Source organism: Lipomyces arxii, assembly GCF_038497795.1.
Source record: "Lipomyces arxii strain Phaff 12-163 unplaced genomic scaffold V1512scaffold_36, whole genome shotgun sequence".
NCBI lineage: Eukaryota > Fungi > Ascomycota > Lipomycetes > Lipomycetales > Lipomycetaceae > Lipomyces > Lipomyces arxii.
The window spans coordinates 25,207-42,681 of NW_027117735.1; the positions used below are offsets into that span (position 1 = coordinate 25,207).

General features: G+C 45.3%; 8 protein-coding genes across 8 annotated transcripts; 4 read left to right on the forward strand and 4 right to left on the reverse strand.

Annotated features, from left to right (window-relative positions):
* Positions 1-142: 142 nt before the first annotated feature.
* On the forward strand, positions 143-4,446 carry V1512DRAFT_230926 (flavin-containing amine oxidoreductase-domain containing protein). The gene is made up of 3 exons (XM_066913968.1): positions 143-272; positions 376-3,521; positions 3,567-4,446. Exons 2-3 carry the CDS (start codon positions 398-400, stop codon positions 4,352-4,354), a joined length of 3,912 nt encoding a protein of 1,303 aa, XP_066769119.1. The 5' UTR covers positions 143-272; positions 376-397; the 3' UTR covers positions 4,355-4,446.
* Positions 4,447-4,552: 106 nt separating this feature from the next.
* Positions 4,553-6,562, reverse strand: V1512DRAFT_213371 (RNA polymerase I-specific transcription initiation factor RRN3; the record flags this gene model as incomplete). The annotated part of the gene is made up of 2 exons (XM_066913593.1): positions 4,553-6,337; positions 6,392-6,562. The coding sequence occupies 2 exons, from the start codon at positions 6,560-6,562 to the stop codon at positions 4,553-4,555; spliced, it is 1,956 nt and encodes a 651-aa protein (XP_066769120.1).
* Positions 6,563-6,947: 385 nt separating this feature from the next.
* Positions 6,948-9,022, forward strand: V1512DRAFT_113931 (Dak1 domain-containing protein). Its single transcript, XM_066912903.1, has 3 exons — positions 6,948-7,557; positions 7,605-8,000; positions 8,051-9,022. Exons 1-3 carry the CDS (start codon positions 7,074-7,076, stop codon positions 8,920-8,922), a joined length of 1,752 nt encoding a protein of 583 aa, XP_066769121.1. The 5' UTR covers positions 6,948-7,073; the 3' UTR covers positions 8,923-9,022.
* A 103-nt stretch (positions 9,023-9,125) lies between these two features.
* On the reverse strand, positions 9,126-9,784 carry V1512DRAFT_113954 (uncharacterized protein). The gene has a single exon (XM_066912904.1). The coding sequence runs from the start codon at positions 9,665-9,667 to the stop codon at positions 9,173-9,175; it is 495 nt and encodes a 164-aa protein (XP_066769122.1). The 5' UTR covers positions 9,668-9,784; the 3' UTR covers positions 9,126-9,172.
* Positions 9,785-9,901: 117 nt separating this feature from the next.
* Positions 9,902-10,786, reverse strand: V1512DRAFT_213384 (WLM domain-containing protein; the record flags this gene model as incomplete). Its single annotated transcript, XM_066913594.1, has 1 exon — positions 9,902-10,786. The coding sequence occupies one exon, from the start codon at positions 10,784-10,786 to the stop codon at positions 9,902-9,904; it is 885 nt and encodes a 294-aa protein (XP_066769123.1).
* Positions 10,787-12,035: 1,249 nt separating this feature from the next.
* V1512DRAFT_268447 (uncharacterized protein) lies at positions 12,036-12,703 on the forward strand. The gene is made up of 2 exons (XM_066917485.1): positions 12,036-12,461; positions 12,513-12,703. The coding sequence occupies exons 1-2, from the start codon at positions 12,285-12,287 to the stop codon at positions 12,573-12,575; spliced, it is 240 nt and encodes a 79-aa protein (XP_066769124.1). The 5' UTR covers positions 12,036-12,284; the 3' UTR covers positions 12,576-12,703.
* A 518-nt stretch (positions 12,704-13,221) lies between these two features.
* On the forward strand, positions 13,222-15,048 carry V1512DRAFT_288285 (major facilitator superfamily domain-containing protein). The gene is made up of 2 exons (XM_066918139.1): positions 13,222-13,466; positions 13,514-15,048. Exons 1-2 carry the CDS (start codon positions 13,304-13,306, stop codon positions 14,863-14,865), a joined length of 1,515 nt encoding a protein of 504 aa, XP_066769125.1. The 5' UTR covers positions 13,222-13,303; the 3' UTR covers positions 14,866-15,048.
* Positions 15,021-17,122, reverse strand: V1512DRAFT_230945 (dual specificity protein phosphatase). The gene is made up of 5 exons (XM_066913969.1): positions 16,866-17,122; positions 16,646-16,812; positions 16,503-16,595; positions 16,269-16,459; positions 15,021-16,222 (listed from the first exon to the last, which is right to left on the reverse strand). The coding sequence occupies exons 1-5, from the start codon at positions 16,921-16,923 to the stop codon at positions 15,166-15,168; spliced, it is 1,566 nt and encodes a 521-aa protein (XP_066769126.1). The 5' UTR covers positions 16,924-17,122; the 3' UTR covers positions 15,021-15,165.
* Between the last annotated feature and the right edge of the window lie 353 nt (positions 17,123-17,475).

The following is a 17,475-nucleotide window of genomic DNA, read 5'->3' on the forward strand; positions in this document are numbered from 1 at the left end:
TGCCACGACGATCGAGGAACATCGTCGACTTACCCTAACCCTAGTATCTGGATACTAAAGTGGAAAGTTTCATATCACCTTTAAGGTTAGCCCTAACCACCGGAACCAATTTCTACTGTATCGTCGTTCAAAAGCCTCCACCTCTAAAATCAGATACTGAAATTTTCCAGCTCTGGAAGCAAATTCTGGGTGCCTAGCTCTATTACCCTTTTGATCTGCTGCATTAACTTAGATATTATGTTGTTAACGTAGCTATAGGTGTTGTATAAAAGGTGAGAACTTAAATAACAATAGAAATAACTGGTACTTTGTCGATAGCAGATAAGGCAGTTGACGCGCCATGAACAATTGAGCTAACTGGGTTCGGTTTTTTAGGGTTGATTCAGAGTGAAACGTGATGGCACAGAATGGGCGAACTTATAGTGGTGGGCCCAGTACTACAGGACCTTCCACTGAATTATATCAACCTCGTTACAATGGAGGCGCCAACATTGACATCTCGAAAGCACCCCAACAAGGGCCACAACAGATGCCGTATTCCAACTACAGTGCATATTATGAACAAGACTATTTTGGTGAAAACGGATATCAGCCGGGTATTCAAAACGCGCAACAAACCGGCAGTTCACAACAAGGAAATGAACGATCTCAGCAGCAGAACCATCAGATAGATGTATTGGCCGGTGTTGCTCTTAGGCTGGATGCAGGCACTCATGATGAGTTGCCTAATGCTAGCTCTTACGGGAATCAGGCTTCAAAGCTGCCTGACACTTCAGATCACATCTGGGCACAGTTCTTAGAGTCAGAGCACGATTCAAGCAGTACCTGGGATTCAGCACAGGTCAGTAACGACGTTTTGAACCAGCAACAACAGTCTTTGCAGCCTGGTCAGCAAATTACTTTACCATATCAGTATCACAGTAGCGGCAGCAACTCCAGTAGCAGTGCGTATCCCCAGCCGTTATTACAATATCAAAACAATATATATCATAGTCAATACGGCCAGCCACAACTATCGCGACAGCAATCTCAAACTTTATATCCGCCAACACAAGTAGATTCTCAGCCAGATACGCTGACTCCAGCGTATAGTTTAAACCAAAATCAGAGTCAACAGAGACCGGCATATTTTCAGCAACAGCAATATGGACAACCGTACAGCCGACAGCAAAATCAATCGCCAGCCTCAGGTGGGCAATCTAATCATGCGCTAAACTTGACAATGTATCAAAACCGGAATCAACAACAGCCAAATTTACTTGATCAAGAGCAAACGAACTCGCTTTTGAACGGTTCAATGGCACGATCAAATATTGCTCAAATGGGACGTAGTCGTTCGCAGACTGGTTTTGCCCAACCGATTAACAGCACACAGGCATCAAGTGTAGCTCAGGTGCAGATTAAGCGATCAAACTCCTCAACCTCAAGTGCTGGATATGATTCTTCGCCTCAAATAGGACAAGCTCAGTGGAAACGGCCTCGTACTATTTCGGATGCACCCACACCGTCACCTAATATTGGTGCTGCGACTGCTCGGATGGGGTACTCTTCCAATGGGCAACCACAGCAGACGCAACGTCTAGCAGTTACATCTGATAGCGCAAAAACTTATTCGGATGTAAAACTACCGGTTCTGACTGGGCAGAATCGTGATACACTTTTGGCAACAATGCTCGCCGAAAGTGACTATATTGATCCACCTATGACCAGAAGCGAATACATTGCTTCTTTGGGCGATATGACTGAGACTGTTACAGCTGTTCCTTACAATCGTCTTGACTACTACGCTAGGTCATCGATCCCGGGAGATATGGCGCCAGAAAATTATGCAAAAGAGGGCATTGAAGCTGCCATTGCGTCCAGACTACCACCGTTTGCATTGCATCCACTTGAGTACGCTCTACTGAAACACGATATCAACCATCTTCACGTGACTAGCTACATAAATATCAGAAACGGTGTGTTACGACTTTGGCGAATGAATCACCATGTAAGTGTGACGCGTCCAGAAGCGGCAGGGTGTGCTCGAGACGCTCGGTTTTTTGGTCTTGCAGAAGCGGCTTTCGAATTTTTGGTCAGGAATGGGTACATTAATTTTGGTGTGATTGACGTGCCACGGAGTAGAAATAATTTTCCGTACACGTTGACGTTGTCAGAAGTGCGACGGCCACGACTTAGGATAGTGGTTATTGGTGCTGGAATATCTGGTCTTGGGTGTGCTCGGCAGCTTGACGGTCTCTTCAAGCAATACGATGACTTCTTTTCTGGATATGACGCTACGCCCGAGATTGCTGTCATTGAAGGTCGGCGGCGGATCGGCGGTCGTGTGTACAGTGCGTCGTTGACCAAGACCGATGGAAAACAGCGCAAGGTTGATCTTGGCGGGCAGATCATAACTGGCTTTGGAAATGGAAACCCAATGTCTGTTATTGTTCGCAAGCAATTGGGACTCCAGTGCCACGAACTACAGGATGCGGGACCGTTATGCGACGCGGTGGTCGGTGGACCAGTAACCCCGGCATTGGATCGGAGAGCTGAAGGCTTGTTTAATGATATGCTTGATCGGGTGTCGGTTTACAGGACTCCCGGTGTTGCACCTCATGTGGTCGAAGGCGACGAGTCATTGATTGTTATTGGTAAGGACCCGACAGGCGATGGTGGTAGAACTATTGCGCGGATGGAAGCGAACAGCGTGCATTTGCCGCCGATAGCAGGCAGTGATGTGTCGCCGCAAACGTTTGGGCGACAGAACCCGAGCAAGGCCGTGAAGATCAGTTTAGGTGCCAAATTAGAGGAACTTGGATATGCTGTGTCACGGTCGAGTCCAGAGACGGAGTCACTGGCGAAACCAGTACCGTCAGAGGCGCCTACGCTTGGCGCGACGTTGGACGAGCAGCTCAACGTCGTCCGTAAGCTTACCGATCTTACTGTGCAGGACTTGCGGCTATTGAATTGGCATTACGCAAACCTTGAGTACGCGAACGCAACATCAGTGCGTAATCTCAGTCTCGGATCTTGGGACCAGGATGATGGAAACGAGTTTAGCGGCAAGCACACGATGGTCGAGAATGGCGGGTACATGCAGGTTGCAAGAGCGCTGTATCTTTACCCGACCAGTCTTGACGTCAGGTTTCAGAGCGCGGTCAGGGATATCACATACAACGCCTCCAAGGACGAGAGCCAGAAGAAGTTTACAATCACTCTCTCGACCGGCGAGCTGATTCTCGCAGACCGGGTGGTGTGTACCGTGCCGCTCGGTGTGCTAAAGTCTGGGAACATTAAGTTTCGGCCCGACTTACCGGCTGAGAAGGTGCAAAGCATAAGCAACTTGGGGTTTGGAGTTTTGAACAAAGTTCTGCTCGTATACGATACGTGCTTTTTCGATATGGATCGAGACATCATTGGGATTGCACAGAATAGCAACACAGACGATCCTTTGAAACAGGAAAGTTACCAGGATACAAGAGGCCGTTTCTATATGTTTTGGAATTGCACCAAAGTTGTTGGCAAACCATGTCTTGGTAAGACGTCTGTTGTGTAGATTCAAAACCTTGCTAACAGATTAGTTGCACTGATGGCTGGAAACGCGGCATTTGACACGTCAAGGTATCGTGACGATGCACTTGTTCAAGACGCCACGTTTGTCTTATCCCGAATATACCCGACCAAGCAGATCCCTCATCCGGTCGAGACCATTATCACGAAATGGCACATGGACCCGTTCAGCCAAGGCTCCTACTCTTACGTCGGTCCAAACGCCACAGGAGCAGACTACGACGCACTTGCGAAACCAGAATATGACTCCAATCTGTTTTTCGCAGGCGAGGCAACGTCGCGCACCCATCCTGCCACAGTGCACGGCGCGTACCTGTCCGGTTTGCGCGCAGCAGAAGAGATCTTTAGAAGCATAGTAGGAAACATAACGCTGGCCAGCCCACTAGTGCAACCGAAACCACGGCAGAACGGACCCGCCCAGACAGAGACGGTCAGGTTCCCGCCGCCGCCGAAAAGCGCATACGTCGGCGACAAACCGCCGGTGCCGCAGCCTGTCGTACTGCAGAAACCGCTGCCAAAACAGGAAGAAGTCGACGACGACGCGGATTACTACATGGCGCCACTGCCAATCAAGAAACGAGGCAAACCAGGCCCGAAACCAAAACCAAAAGTTCCACCGGCGCCTGCTCCTCCTCCTGTACCCACACAATCAGATTCTGCTCCGCCATCACAGCAGCCACCGACCAGCTCGGCAAACTCTACTACAGAAATTTCAACCAACTCATTAATTACTGCTGCTCAGGAAGGAAAATTACAGTCAAATGCTCCTCTGACTAAGCAGAGTGACATTGTACAATAGTTTAAATGTGAAACGATATCAGCGTCTATAGTATACAATAGTGTATTTTTAAAGTAATTTATATCCAAAACCCGAAATGTACACAAGTTAACACCCCAATAATAACTTTTAATGCGGAAATGCAAAACAATAAAACTCCAGCAGGCGCGCACGTCTATGATGCAACCGCGACCGGTGAACAAAAACCCAGCGGCTTTTCTACTCTTCGTCATCCTTATCATCCCCATCGTCCTCTTCATCGCTCTCCTCATCACTGTCACTCGCACTACCATCGCCGCTGGTGTCACTAATGTCTTCTTCGTCTGACGAAAATGTCTGTCCACCAGAAGCCTCAACCCAACTAACATAATCCGGACTGACGTGTTGTCGTAGCTGCTTCAATAATAGAGGGTCAAACGGAAAATAACCTTCTAGCGGCTTCATCTCCACACGACTAAACATCCCATCGATATCAACTCTCAATGCTGTGATTGGTCTGGTTGATTTCTCTGTCGGCGAACTCAAACGTGTACTATACTTGTTTTTCCTCATGACCGAAAAACAATACGCTGCACCTTCGCGCTGAGCCACTTTGGCGAACATGGAAACAACGTCGGCGTTGCACCACTTAAGTGGATTAAATCGCGTGTTGACAACTCTTTGAAGCAGCTGCGGGACATCCCTGGCCCACGACCGGTCATCATCTCCGTCAATTCGTAATGCCGTGTGCCGAAAGCAAAAAATGTAAAAGTATCCTTGCACGACGGAGTAAAACATTGAAAATCGGGCAAACCCGGCCGCAGCACGAGCTCCATTTCGAACCGGCGTTGACTCACCTGATGGTACTTCCTGTTCTCTTTCGTCGATATACCGAGAAATCCAGCCACCGAGGATGGTGATGACCGAGCGTAAATGAGATTCAGTCACTGATCGTGCTCGAGCAACATATGATGCAAGATATTGCATGGCCATTTGGCGTCTGGGAATCGGTTCTGCGGGAGCTAGGGCTGTTTCTAACAACAACGCTAGATACGCGTCTGTGAATTCAGGAGCCGATTGTGAGACTGAAAAAAACAAGTACTGAATAGCATGCGTACGATGAGTCGGAAGCACATATTTTGTAAAGTGAGATAACAGTGTCGAAAACAGTGAAAGTGCTTCATTCGTTATGTTGCTAGCTTTGAACATCGGCTCAAGTTGAGACAGTAAGTACGAGACTATAGAGTCTAACTTTACCGACATGACTTTCAGCTCTGTTGGACCGGAAATCTGGGAGGACGCAAGTTGACCCATGAAAACCTGCTCATCCTCTCCGTACTCTGGTTCGGTCACAGTAGTGGCTGCAGTAGCAGCCTTATCCCAAATATTTAATCCTTCAGTGTCGTCGTCATCTAGCTCATCTAGCTCATCTAGCTCATCTAATTTGTTCTCGATATCAACATCAACTTCAACTACACGCTCTATGACAACACCCCAAATTGCACCGCGTAGATCAGGAACGTAATCTGCGACTCTAAGAATGTTTGCGACATAACGCATAAGCAAAGGCAGAGCTTCATACTTGTAAGGAAACAATCTGACAATTGCTGATTGTAAAACTGAAGTCGCGGTTGGAACAAGCTCCACTATGTATGGAAGCAACAAATGCCATCGCTCGGCTGACCAGTTGCAAGCTGTAGAAAACGATGACACAATACGTCCGACAACCTCAGAATACCATTTTGGCATACTTGAAATTAAAACGCCTAAAAACTGAGAATGCAATCGCGTGAGTGTCATGAATGACTTTTGCTGTATTGATGGTAGCGTTTGTGGATCGGTGTCCATTCCAGGTAAATTGATAACAGTGCGGATGAGTGAAACACAGTTGTTAGAAGACAGCTGGTCTATGTGTGATTTGAGCGCGAACAGAATTTGATATAGCTGACTGACAGATAGACCTTCGAGGCTGAGAAAAGGCACGGTAAGCTGGCTCGTAAGCTCATCTAGTGGAACGGTGTTTCCCTGACATTATTAGCCATTGAAGGACAGACAAGCAAAAAGTACAAATGTACGCACGTTTTCCATTTCTTTGATCGCGTTTTGAACCAACGCACGATGGATCTGTCTGGCAAGGCCACCATTTTGCTCAGCCTTTTTTAGATCGCTATCATTGGTATCGTCATCAGCAAGATCGTCATCATCACTACTAGCCAACACATTTTCACTAGTCCGTTTGCCACTGGACATTAGACCAGTCGCTTTTCGTTTGTATGGTTTTGAATATTCATCCCCGGACTCTGGAGATTGGCTCGTGACAGTATCGTACGAGGAGGTATCGCGTTTTCGTTTTAAAGGTGACGGCTGTGCCGATTGGCGCGGATCACTCGGGGTTATCGGCAGCGTCGCCAGATGCCTTACAGACGATAGAGTACTTGATATCGAAACCATTTGATGATCTTATGATTGAAGACTAAGCGTCAACCGAGAAAATTTGCCAGAGTTGGGAGTACAATGTAAGTAAGTGGGGTTTGTACTATGCGGCTTATTAACAAGGGTTTGGTACTAAATAGCAGTGCACGCTATTCCCAAAGAAGCAGTTCCGAATAATAAGTCACGTGAAAGGGGATCCGGGGTTGAGACCGACGCAAACCGCTAAAGATTGGCCATTTGAATGCGGAGACGTTCGCGCATGAACAAGTTATTTAAGCGTCATGGCTGCTCTCATTGCTAAGTATCTGCCTGTCTCTGTAGTTGGACAATGTCAACAAAACACTTCTTCGCCGACGCTCCAAGCCTGGTCATTCAACACCTACAGGCCCTGGTAGCTGCTAACCCTTCTCTGACTTTAATTCCTGAAGATAGAGTAATTTATGATGCTGCCCATGACCCAAATACTGTTTCACTGATTTCTGGTGGTGGTAGTGGTCATGAACCTGCTTGGTCTGGACTGGTAGGAAGTGGGTTGCTTGCTGCTGTCGCTAATGGTCCTATCTTTGGAAGTCCAAGTGCAAAGCAGATTCTAAAAGCAATTGATTCCGCACCATCGGCTAAAGGAGTCTTGCTTATTATTACGAATTATACTGGTGATAAATTGCACTTTGGTTTGGCATGCGAGAAAGCAAAAGCAAAATACGCCTCTGTTGGGATCCCATTTGCAGTTTTGCCTTGCACAGATGATGTTGCACTGGGTCGCAAGCGTACTGGCATGGTCGGTCGACGAGGACTTGCAGGAAATGTTATAAGTATGCTTTATACTGTTGAGTGGTTGAACAATGTTAATATGGCTTAGTTTTGAAGGTTTTAGGTGGAGCCGCTATCACTGGCATGTCTTTTGGAGATTTGTACACACTTGGTGCCGCTGTCAATACCAATCTGGTTACTATTGGCTCATCACTGGATCATTGTCATGTTCCTGGCCGCCAAAATCACGAAACTTTATCAGAGGATGTCTGTATTCTTGGTATGGGTATTCACAACGAGCCTGGACTTCGCAAGCTGTCTCCTCTGCCTTCTGCGCAAGATCTTTTAGCTGAAATGATTGCATATCTTGTTGATCCGAATGATGAGGACCGAGCGTATGTTTCGTTCAATGACGGCGATGAGGTGGCCATGCTCATCAACAACTTTGGCGGTCTTTCAGCTCTTGAGACTGGAGCACTTACCTTTCAAGCTCTTGTTCAATTAGGTATGTTTATAAACAGCCAAGAGATGCAGAATACAATTAACAAAGAGTAGAAAAATGGAACATCAAACCTTCGAGAGTGTTTTCAGGCTCATTTGAGTCATCACTGAATGGACCCGGCTTCTCTATCTCCCTTTGCAATTTAACTAATGTTGGTAAGGAGACAGGAATTCCTACGGCCACTGCCTTGGAGTATCTTGATGCGCCTACCACTGCACCTTCGTGGCCTCATCCGTACCGGTCAGCAAAACCAGTCGAGGTCGGATCTGTTGTCAAGACAACCACTAATGGCGTGGCAACAGCTGATTTTGAAGTTGACTCTGTATATCTGGATAAGATCATCCGTACCGCGTGCAACCGTGCTGTTGCCGCCGAGCCTGATCTGACCCGATGGGATATGATCATGGGCGACGGTGACTGTGGTGACGGTGTGAAGGCTGTCTCGCTCGACATTCTCAAGGTCTTGGACAGGCTTGATTCTGGTTCGTTGCTAACTGCTCTAAATGGTATCATGGGCGCAGTCGATGACATGGGAGGCACTCTTGGAGCAATTTTTGGTATCTTGCTGGCGGCTCTGGTGACCAGCGTGACCAAGCGTGCAGCAAGCAAGGTCGAGTTGACCGTGGCAGTGTGGGGTGAATGTGCCAAAGAAGCGCTTGACAGTCTCAAATCACACACCGGTGCTCGGGTTGGCGACCGAACATGCATGGACGTCCTAATTCCCTTCTGCGAAACTTTGAACTCGGAAAAAACCCTCGGGGCTGCCGTCGCGGCTGCGAAGAAAGCCGCAGATGGTACGCGGGGGATGAAGCCACGTTTCGGACGCGCTACGTACGTCACGACAGCCGAGGGAGATATTCCTCCTGATCCAGGTGCATGGGCTGTGTATGAGATGGTGCAGGGATTACTTGATGCTACAGAATAGAGACTCAGTTTTTGTATATGTTTGTTAAATAAAATAATAAGAGGCCAATTGGAGTTCACTTGTATCATCTAATGAACGCACTTTATGCGGCACTCTGCGGCTTGAATAGTGTACTGCATTGATCATCATGATAAATCGAGTACCTGTTTTACCACTACAACAAATCGCCTTAATAAACGCAGATGTGAATAATAGATCAAAGCTACAGAAGGAATAAAAAAACACCTTTATTTATTCTTATGCAATACAATTAATACTCCGCTATAGCACCAGTCTTCTCGTAGCTCTCAATAAGCTTGACTTTCTCTGCCGAGGCAGAAGTCGGGTCAAAAGTATAAGTCAGCCATTCCATTGCGAGCCTGCGCATAAGTTCAACACCAATAACCCGCTGTCCCATACACAAGATGTGACAATTGTTGCTCAAGATTGATCGCTCGACCGAAAACGAATCGTGTGCAGTCACCGCACGAATGCCCGGAACCTTGTTTGCTCCAATTGCAACACCAAGACCGGTACCGCAGATCAAAATACCCCGGTCAGCACTGCCAGCACGAATTAGCTCAGCAGCTTCAATGGCAACACTACCGTAAGACTTGGACGCGTTGTCAACTTCAATGACTTCCTTGACGAGAGGGTTTTTCAACAGATCAGCCCTGAGTGCGACACGGTATGCATCACCAGCGTCATCACTGCCAATAACGACGCGAAATTTGCCCGAAGAGTTTCCGTTTAATGAGACTGTCATGCTTGTAGTGGATGCAGGTAATAAACAAAAACATGGAAACAGGCCGAGAGCAAATCTAAATATTGTTCACTGTCCGCACTCGCGTCCGCCATTTCGGGGCTCTCTCCGAGATGCCTCAGTGCCTAAAATGGCAATTCCGTTACCCCTGAAATTGAGCCCCACAATTTGATATGTGCAAAAACACAAAACCCACGGTAATCAGCCGCAGTAGCTGCTACACATAACCCTTTATATTTAGTCATTGTCGCTGGTTAAGTCAATCACGACTTGAGACGACTCCTTCTTGATAATACCGCCCATAAAACCATCCATTTCATCTTTCAGCCATTTCTTTTCCTCGATATTGGTAACATCATCCATGCGTTGGTCATCGAAGTACTCTTCTTCGACCTCCTCTTCTTCGGCTTGATTAGAATCTGATTGAAGTCGAGCCAGAGCAGCACGCATTCGTAATTCACGACCGCGATCACTGTTCGCAACCCGAGGCGCGCGTTTGTTGACTTTGCCTTCAAGTGCCTTACGCTTTTCAAGATCAAGACCTGCTTTAGTGCCCTCACCCTCGAATTTCCGTTTCCGGCGTCTCACCATGCGCGTACGCCGTCTACGCCTGTACGTTCCACCACAGAGTTCTTCAGGCATGTCTTTTTCATTGATCGGAATTGACTCGACAATTTGACTCGTAGCCAACTCAAACCCACGAGAGTAGAGTCCTTCTCCGGTGTATCCGCGTGCATGCAGCGCTTGCATTTCCTTCATGAATCCGTTTCTTACATCCCAAAAAGCCTTTGAATGATTCATTTGCTTGTTATGGGATATTTCATGAATCATGACACTCAAAACTTGACGAAACCCAAGATAACGGCCGTCCGGGCCACGCAAAACTAGTTTTATGTTTTCGCCAGCACTATAGTTTATTCCCCAAAATGATCTATTATAATGATACTCTTCGAGACTCGTGACACTGAGGGAATGTGCTTTCATGATTGGGTACACGATTGCTGCCACGCAGTTCAGCATCTCCAGACTCTGCGGCGGAGAGTCTGGCAATGCTGTGATGAACGTAATCAACTTGTTCGGCTGTTCTTTTTTAGCATTGTAACGCGTTATAGAAAGTGGCATCGCAATGTTAGGAGTAACTTCACGCGTTCAAAAAAGTCAGCTTGCATACAAAAAGAGAAGCATAAGAAAACCTTAATTCCAAACAGATATTTCGTGACTTTAAACCCAAAATATAATTACGGTTAGGTTATAAGCTCGAACTGAATTTTGACAGGTGCCTAAAATGATCGCGCTTTTTGTCTCAGTACCAGAATAAGATTCTCGTCACAGATCGCTGATAAATGATTCTGAGACCGGTGCGTTAGATAGCATTTCATTAACAGATAAGTTTCAAGGGTAAAAGATGACAATATAAAATGAAGTAATCGATAATGAGAAAGTGAAGAATAAAGCAACTATTAATGGTTATAGTGCAAACCCAAGCACCGGCTGACATCAGTCAATCAATACATGTGAAACTTCAGCGGCGGGCGGCGGGCGACGGGCGTCGACGGGCGTTCAAAAGTCTCTGATTGAGCGGTGTGCGGCGAACTATTTTTTAGTAAGTGGCGGTAGTGTCTTGTATGTCATTTAGGGAAAGTTGGGGAGGCGTAGCAGAAAGCGTAAAGTCAAAAGGCACAAGAATACGAAGAAGTTCTTGGACTAAGAGCCAAATTGATACGTGACTAGTCACTATTGGCGAGTCGGATATGAGTTTTTCCAGACTCACTCTTAAGTTTGATATCGCGAATTTGTGGATTTTGGACTCACAACAAATTTTACTATGATCGACGTTGGGTCGTGCTTTCGTAAAAAGATAAGAGAATAATATAACACGGACCTACTTCGGGAATGGTGTGGACAGGACGCCCTTTCGAAGGCAAAGTATCCTTTAGACGAGACAATTAGAAATAAGATAGCCAGCGAAAATTATCATGCGCAGGGGGGAAGTCGAAGACTTTTTGATGAGTATGGCTGAAGCGGAAAAGGGTTTAGGTGAAGCATGTGGAGCATGAGTTATATGATGTTGCAGTCAGTCACACAACCCGGGACAGCTAGAATCAGGTCAGAGCGTGAGAGAGCAACTCATTTAAAATGTAATACTACTTGCTATATAGTATAGAAAGTGTAATTGTGGAATAAGCCTAAAAAATTGCTCTGTTTGAGTAGCGGCAGTTGTTGACCCACAATATTTGTGGACGAGCCGCCGGTCATGATCAGAGTTTAATTTTCGTTCATCTAACTCACTCGCCACTACTGCTTACAATTTGATACGGCTAACGATAACATCTAATTACAGTTTCAAACTGTTGAAATTGAACCCCGATATGAACTCTCTAGTTTTTGTATGAGATATGCAAGTGTACAGCCTAGTTCGTTGTACTAGAGTTTCCTCGCATCAGATTGAACTTAGTAACAGAGGCCTGTTTCAAAAGCCAAAGAAGCCATCAAATATGCCTTGATATTAATTGCCAATCAATCAGGGGATTTCGCTGTGCCTTGTAAATCAAGCAATATGACTCTAACGGAGTTGAGTCATCTCATGACTTCTTAGCTTTCACGAATGATGTAAATCGTGATGCAAATAAAACGTGACTTATCTTATAAAACAGTTTATAATAAGTATCAAACTAAAAAAGCTTGCATTCTGTTAGTAGCGATATTAGTTCAGCGACTATCGACGATCATAAGACCCTCATCTTATTACTATTGGCTCGTGCTTTTTGCTTTGAACTGTTTTAAAGTGTTTTATGCGGTTGGCCAAACGCTGCGTATCTGAATGACTATCTAGCTAATCTATCTCTAGCTGTGCACAGCACTGAGCACCGCATTGATGCGATACATGCTTGATGAGCTCTCATTTACATAAGTTTATGATAATAGATAGACTCAAGTTGATAAGAGTGGAGAGAATTAATAGTAATGAATAATGAACTGTAAATTATAGTCATAACAAAAAGGATACTTTATCAGAATCAGGTTAAATCAATAATGAGTGCATTATAATTTTACACAAATAATAATAAGAGGGACACACATACACATATACACACACAACAAGGCCCATCATAATTTTTTTTATTGAGTCATGCGACTGTTAATCAAGTCTGGGATTAATCGCTTATCGTTCCGGCTGCTATCAAAAACAGCTCAAAAGACTTCGATTAGCTCTAAAAATGTACTCTGAAACTCTAAATCTCGTTATCGCTCACGGTACCGGCAAGCATGGGCGAGCATAGACGAGCACAGGCAAAGCATTTGATCAACCAATGCACGGTCGTCTTGTACCCCAGCGCTCGAGCCAAACCATTGATTTTCTGTTAGAGTTTGTTTCAGTACCTTCTCATTGATTTTGCGCTTCTTTTCAGAGATACCCAGCCGAATACAGTCTTTATGTGTCAAAAACTCTATCTGCCTCCTCTCAGACCGGTCTGATAGATTTCGATAGCCTTGCGATACCAACCAGTTAATCTCGCTATCGAAAAATGACTATATATATTCCTCCTTGGCTCCCATTCAGTTCTTGTTTTCTTTTTCACCAGCTCACACTCGTCCGACTTTCAATAGCCTCAAGTATCTAGCTGGTTCATATCGAAAATGAAGTACGACTACTACATGAACCCATTCGCTGAATGGATTGGCTGGTATCCCAAGAGTTACAGTCGTGAAGAGCGTGTCCTTGTCAACAAGCTTGATTTCCTCATTCTTGTTTTCGCCTGTTTGTCTACATGGGCTTGTAATTTGGATGTTAATGCCATTTGTATGTTTCTGTGTTCTTGGTGTTATTAGCCTTTACTAACGATTTAGACAACGCTTATGTGTCTGGTATGTCCGATGATTTGAACCTTTACGGTAACCGTCTTTCCTACTTGAATGCTATGTACTGGGTTGGAACCATTATTTTCCAGGTGCCTAGTAACATGGCTATTACTGTTGTCCCTGCTGAATACTTTATCCCTGCTTGCGAGTTGATGTGGGGAATGTTCACCCTAGGAACTGCTTTCGTCAAGGACTACAAGACGCTTATGATTGTTCGTTTCTTCGTTGGTGTTACTTCTACTCCTTGCTGGATTGGAAATGTTCACATTATTAACACGTGGTACAGAAAGCAGGAGCTCGGAAAGCGTAACGCTGTTTACTACTGTACCTACCCTCTCGGATCTATGTTTTCTGGATACTTGCAGAACGCTTGTTTGACTCTTGACGGAAAGGGAGGTCTTCAGGGATGGCGATGGCTGTTCATCATTTGCACCATTATTACCATTCCTATCTCCTTCATTGGGATTTTCTTCTTTCCTAATGTCCCGGATCAATGCAAGTCTCGTTGGTTGACTCCTCGCGAGAAGGAGCTCGCTCGTACTCGTCTCTTGGATGAAGGTTTTGCGCCATCGCAGGGTTTAAGCTGGAATATCTTCAAGCGTGTTTTTAAGGCCTGGCCTACATGGGTTTTCTTTGTTTTGGCAAACTTGTTCTGGCAGACTCCTTACGCTTCCGCTACTCCTTACCTTTTGTGGCTCGGCGACAGCACTACCCCAGTCTACTCGGTTTCGCTTGTCAACAACTTGTCGACGATTTCTTACGCCATTTCCATTGTCTCTGCAATGTTCTTTGCCTTCTACTCTGACTGGCGTGGAAACAGATGGGATTCTATGCTCATGGCCGCTGTTCTTGTGTTGATTTGCAATGCCATCCTTCTGGTTTGGAATGTCTCTAACGGTGCCAAATTCTTTGCTTTCATTGCTCTTGGTTTCTGCAACGGTCCTATCAATCTTGTCATTGCTTGGATTGCCGAGACCTTGGCTTACGATCTTGAGGTCCGTTCCATTGCTCTTGCATTCGTCAACATGGGCTATTGTATTCTTGCCCTTGTTCTTCCCTTGTCTGCATGGCAGACTGAGGATGCTCCTCGTTTCTACGCCGGTTACATTTGGTCCGTCGCCATCTCTGTTCTTGAGCTTGTTATGATTCCTATCCCAATGTACCTTGAGTACCGTGACAAGAAGCTTGGTATCCACCAGGTTGGTGAGGACTACGTCTTGTCCAAGAATGTTGCTGCTGGTGTTGTTGCTACTGAGCTCGAGCTTGGTTCTGGCGCTGAGTCTATCGCGGCCTCTGAGGATAAGAAGGAGGAGAACTATGTTTCTGTTGCTCAAGTGTAGATTCGTTAAAATGTTAGATTTTTTTATGTTTGTTTTGGTTATAAATTTCAATAAGGAATACATGGTTTTTGGGCTTTCCGACATGATGGATATGGATGGTATTATGTATTATTTCAATGGAATTATTCAATTTAATTCAATGGATCCAGCTCAAACCTATTTCGTAAAACAGCTTCATTGCAGTGGCAGGCTTGGTATCAGTTTTTTCGGTTGTCTAAATTCGAATTAAGCCCGATATATTTATTGTCAAGAAACGCAAATACAATCAATAAACGTCAATGCTATGTACAGTACACTGCCTCAACCTAACCGTTTCGCGGTCCTACTAACTTTCCGAACACCACTGGGCGAACCCCTGGTTTTCTCAGCCACACCTGATCCAGAAGTTACACGTCTCTGAGCCTTCACAGTATTCAACCGGTTGCCTGGAGACGCAGAACCAATAGTAGTAGTTGTAGTCGTAGTGGTCATCGTCGTCACAGCAGAATAACTCACACTTCGGCGACCGGGTGATAAACTTGTTGAGCGAGTTTTGCCAATCACAAGCTCTTCTGCAGCATCCGGCTGCTGCGCCGCGTTCTCGTCATTGAAAATCATAATTTGGTTGTCCAACTCCCGATCGACCTGACTAAGCCTGTCATCTGCTGAGACAGATACTGCCCTCGCCGGCTTTCTTGGCTGACCGGGCGTCGGCGCCGGCAAAGCTGCATTATTTTCGACAACTCCAAGCACACTTCTAACCGGGGTCCGTGGACTTGATTGTCTTTCCCTCAATGACGTAAGTGATACCAGCGGCCGCAGTCCAGCTAAGCCTGCTACTGGAGAACCCAGCGCCATTGTATGTCGCCATTCTTTAAACTCATGCTGGTGAATATACAGCCAGTGCTGCTGAGGACCGACAACCATACCTGGTCGGATAAATCGCATATATGCAATCACTTCGTTCGCGGTAAATGCGTAGGCGTAAATTAGGTAGGCTCCAATCAGACATCCGGTACGGCCAAGACCCGCTTTGCAGTGCACGGCAATCATTTTACCTTTGTTAATCACTTCAATGCACACGCCAATAAAACGTCGAACGGTCTCCATCTCGGGGCAAGTGCCGTCTTCAAAAATCATGTCAATATGCTGAATGCCCCTGTCTTCAAAAATGCTTTTGTCGTATAACGGAGAGTTCAGTCGCACGACCATGGCCACGTTGTTCTCGACAAAAAACTCCACCACATTTCGCACTGGTGTAGGAAGTTTTCTCGGGGTCCCTTCAGCTGATACGTTGTATTGTGGAGACGCAAATGCAACGAAATGAGACGGGATGACATTGAAGTCACCCATCTCTACCTTTTCGAACTTTTCGTATCTATGCTTTTGAGCCATTAATCAAAGACGAAAGATGCTACACTTACTCTTCTATGTTGAATTCTCTCATGTCCAACAGCTCACGATCTTTAGCTTTCCAAACTCCATAAACGACATCTTGAATAGATAGTGTGAAGTCTGCTACAGAATATCCGGCATCTCTAAAAGGCATCATTGGCGGCTCGGCCTGCGCAATGGGAGCAAGTGCTAAGTGTGGTGGCCAAGACTGAACAAGGACCTAAAACCGTCAGAACAAGCTACTGCTAGAACGATGCTCGTACCATATAACAACACAGCATGCACGCTGCGTTTGCTCTAGATCTAGAGTTTGTTCTTGAGTAAAATACAACAGATCTAGATTGATTTTCTTCTTCCTTTTAAACAGTTAGTAGAGACATGCTTAGTACTTCCAATAGTATAGTACCCCCAAAATCTCATGCAACATGACAGCAAACTGATATAAGTGTCCGATATGCAATGGTCCGAAGTCATGATGAAACGCATTATAAAATACAATGTCGTCCACTGTGAAGTAGATGGTAGTATCTGTGTCAGAAGGTGGAGAATCATAAGCTCCCAAATATAATCGATCTTTTGAATCGTAAGTATTACCACAATTTGGACATTCGATAGCAAATACATACCTTTTAAAAATTCTATCGTTGGTATCCTAACTCGACGAGGGGATGTATGAGGTGGCATAATTGTTGCTAAGTTTTGAATCGTCACCAACCCAACTAACACAGCGAATCAAGAAACAAGTCGGTAGAGGCTATAATGAATCTCTTCCGTAAAAGATGGTTGCGACTGTGAAATAAGTGTTAGCAATTTAGTGTTGATCAGATTGTGAACATAAACAATGTTTTGGAGTCACGAGCTGTATTCGTTCTACATAGGCGCCATCACCGTTGACAACTCTCCTTCAATATAAACAAACATTAGAAACTTTAATCTACAAAACACTCACTGGTTGCCACGCCAACCGCCCCCTGCATATCCAAGAGTATGCGTTATAGATATGCCATTTAGTAATTGTCTTTTGATTACAGCTTTAAAACTTATTCTGTCATGTTATTCAACTACAGAGCATTGACTGTTGCTAAAAGTAATAAAAGTACTTATTATTTTATGTAAAGTGGTTACTTTCAACATGAGCCTTAAGTGAATCTATCAACTTGCTCTACTGTAGTTTCAGGGGTCTTAGAATTAATATAAGCCGCAGATATCGAGGCTCATTTTTTTAGTAGCCGTAAC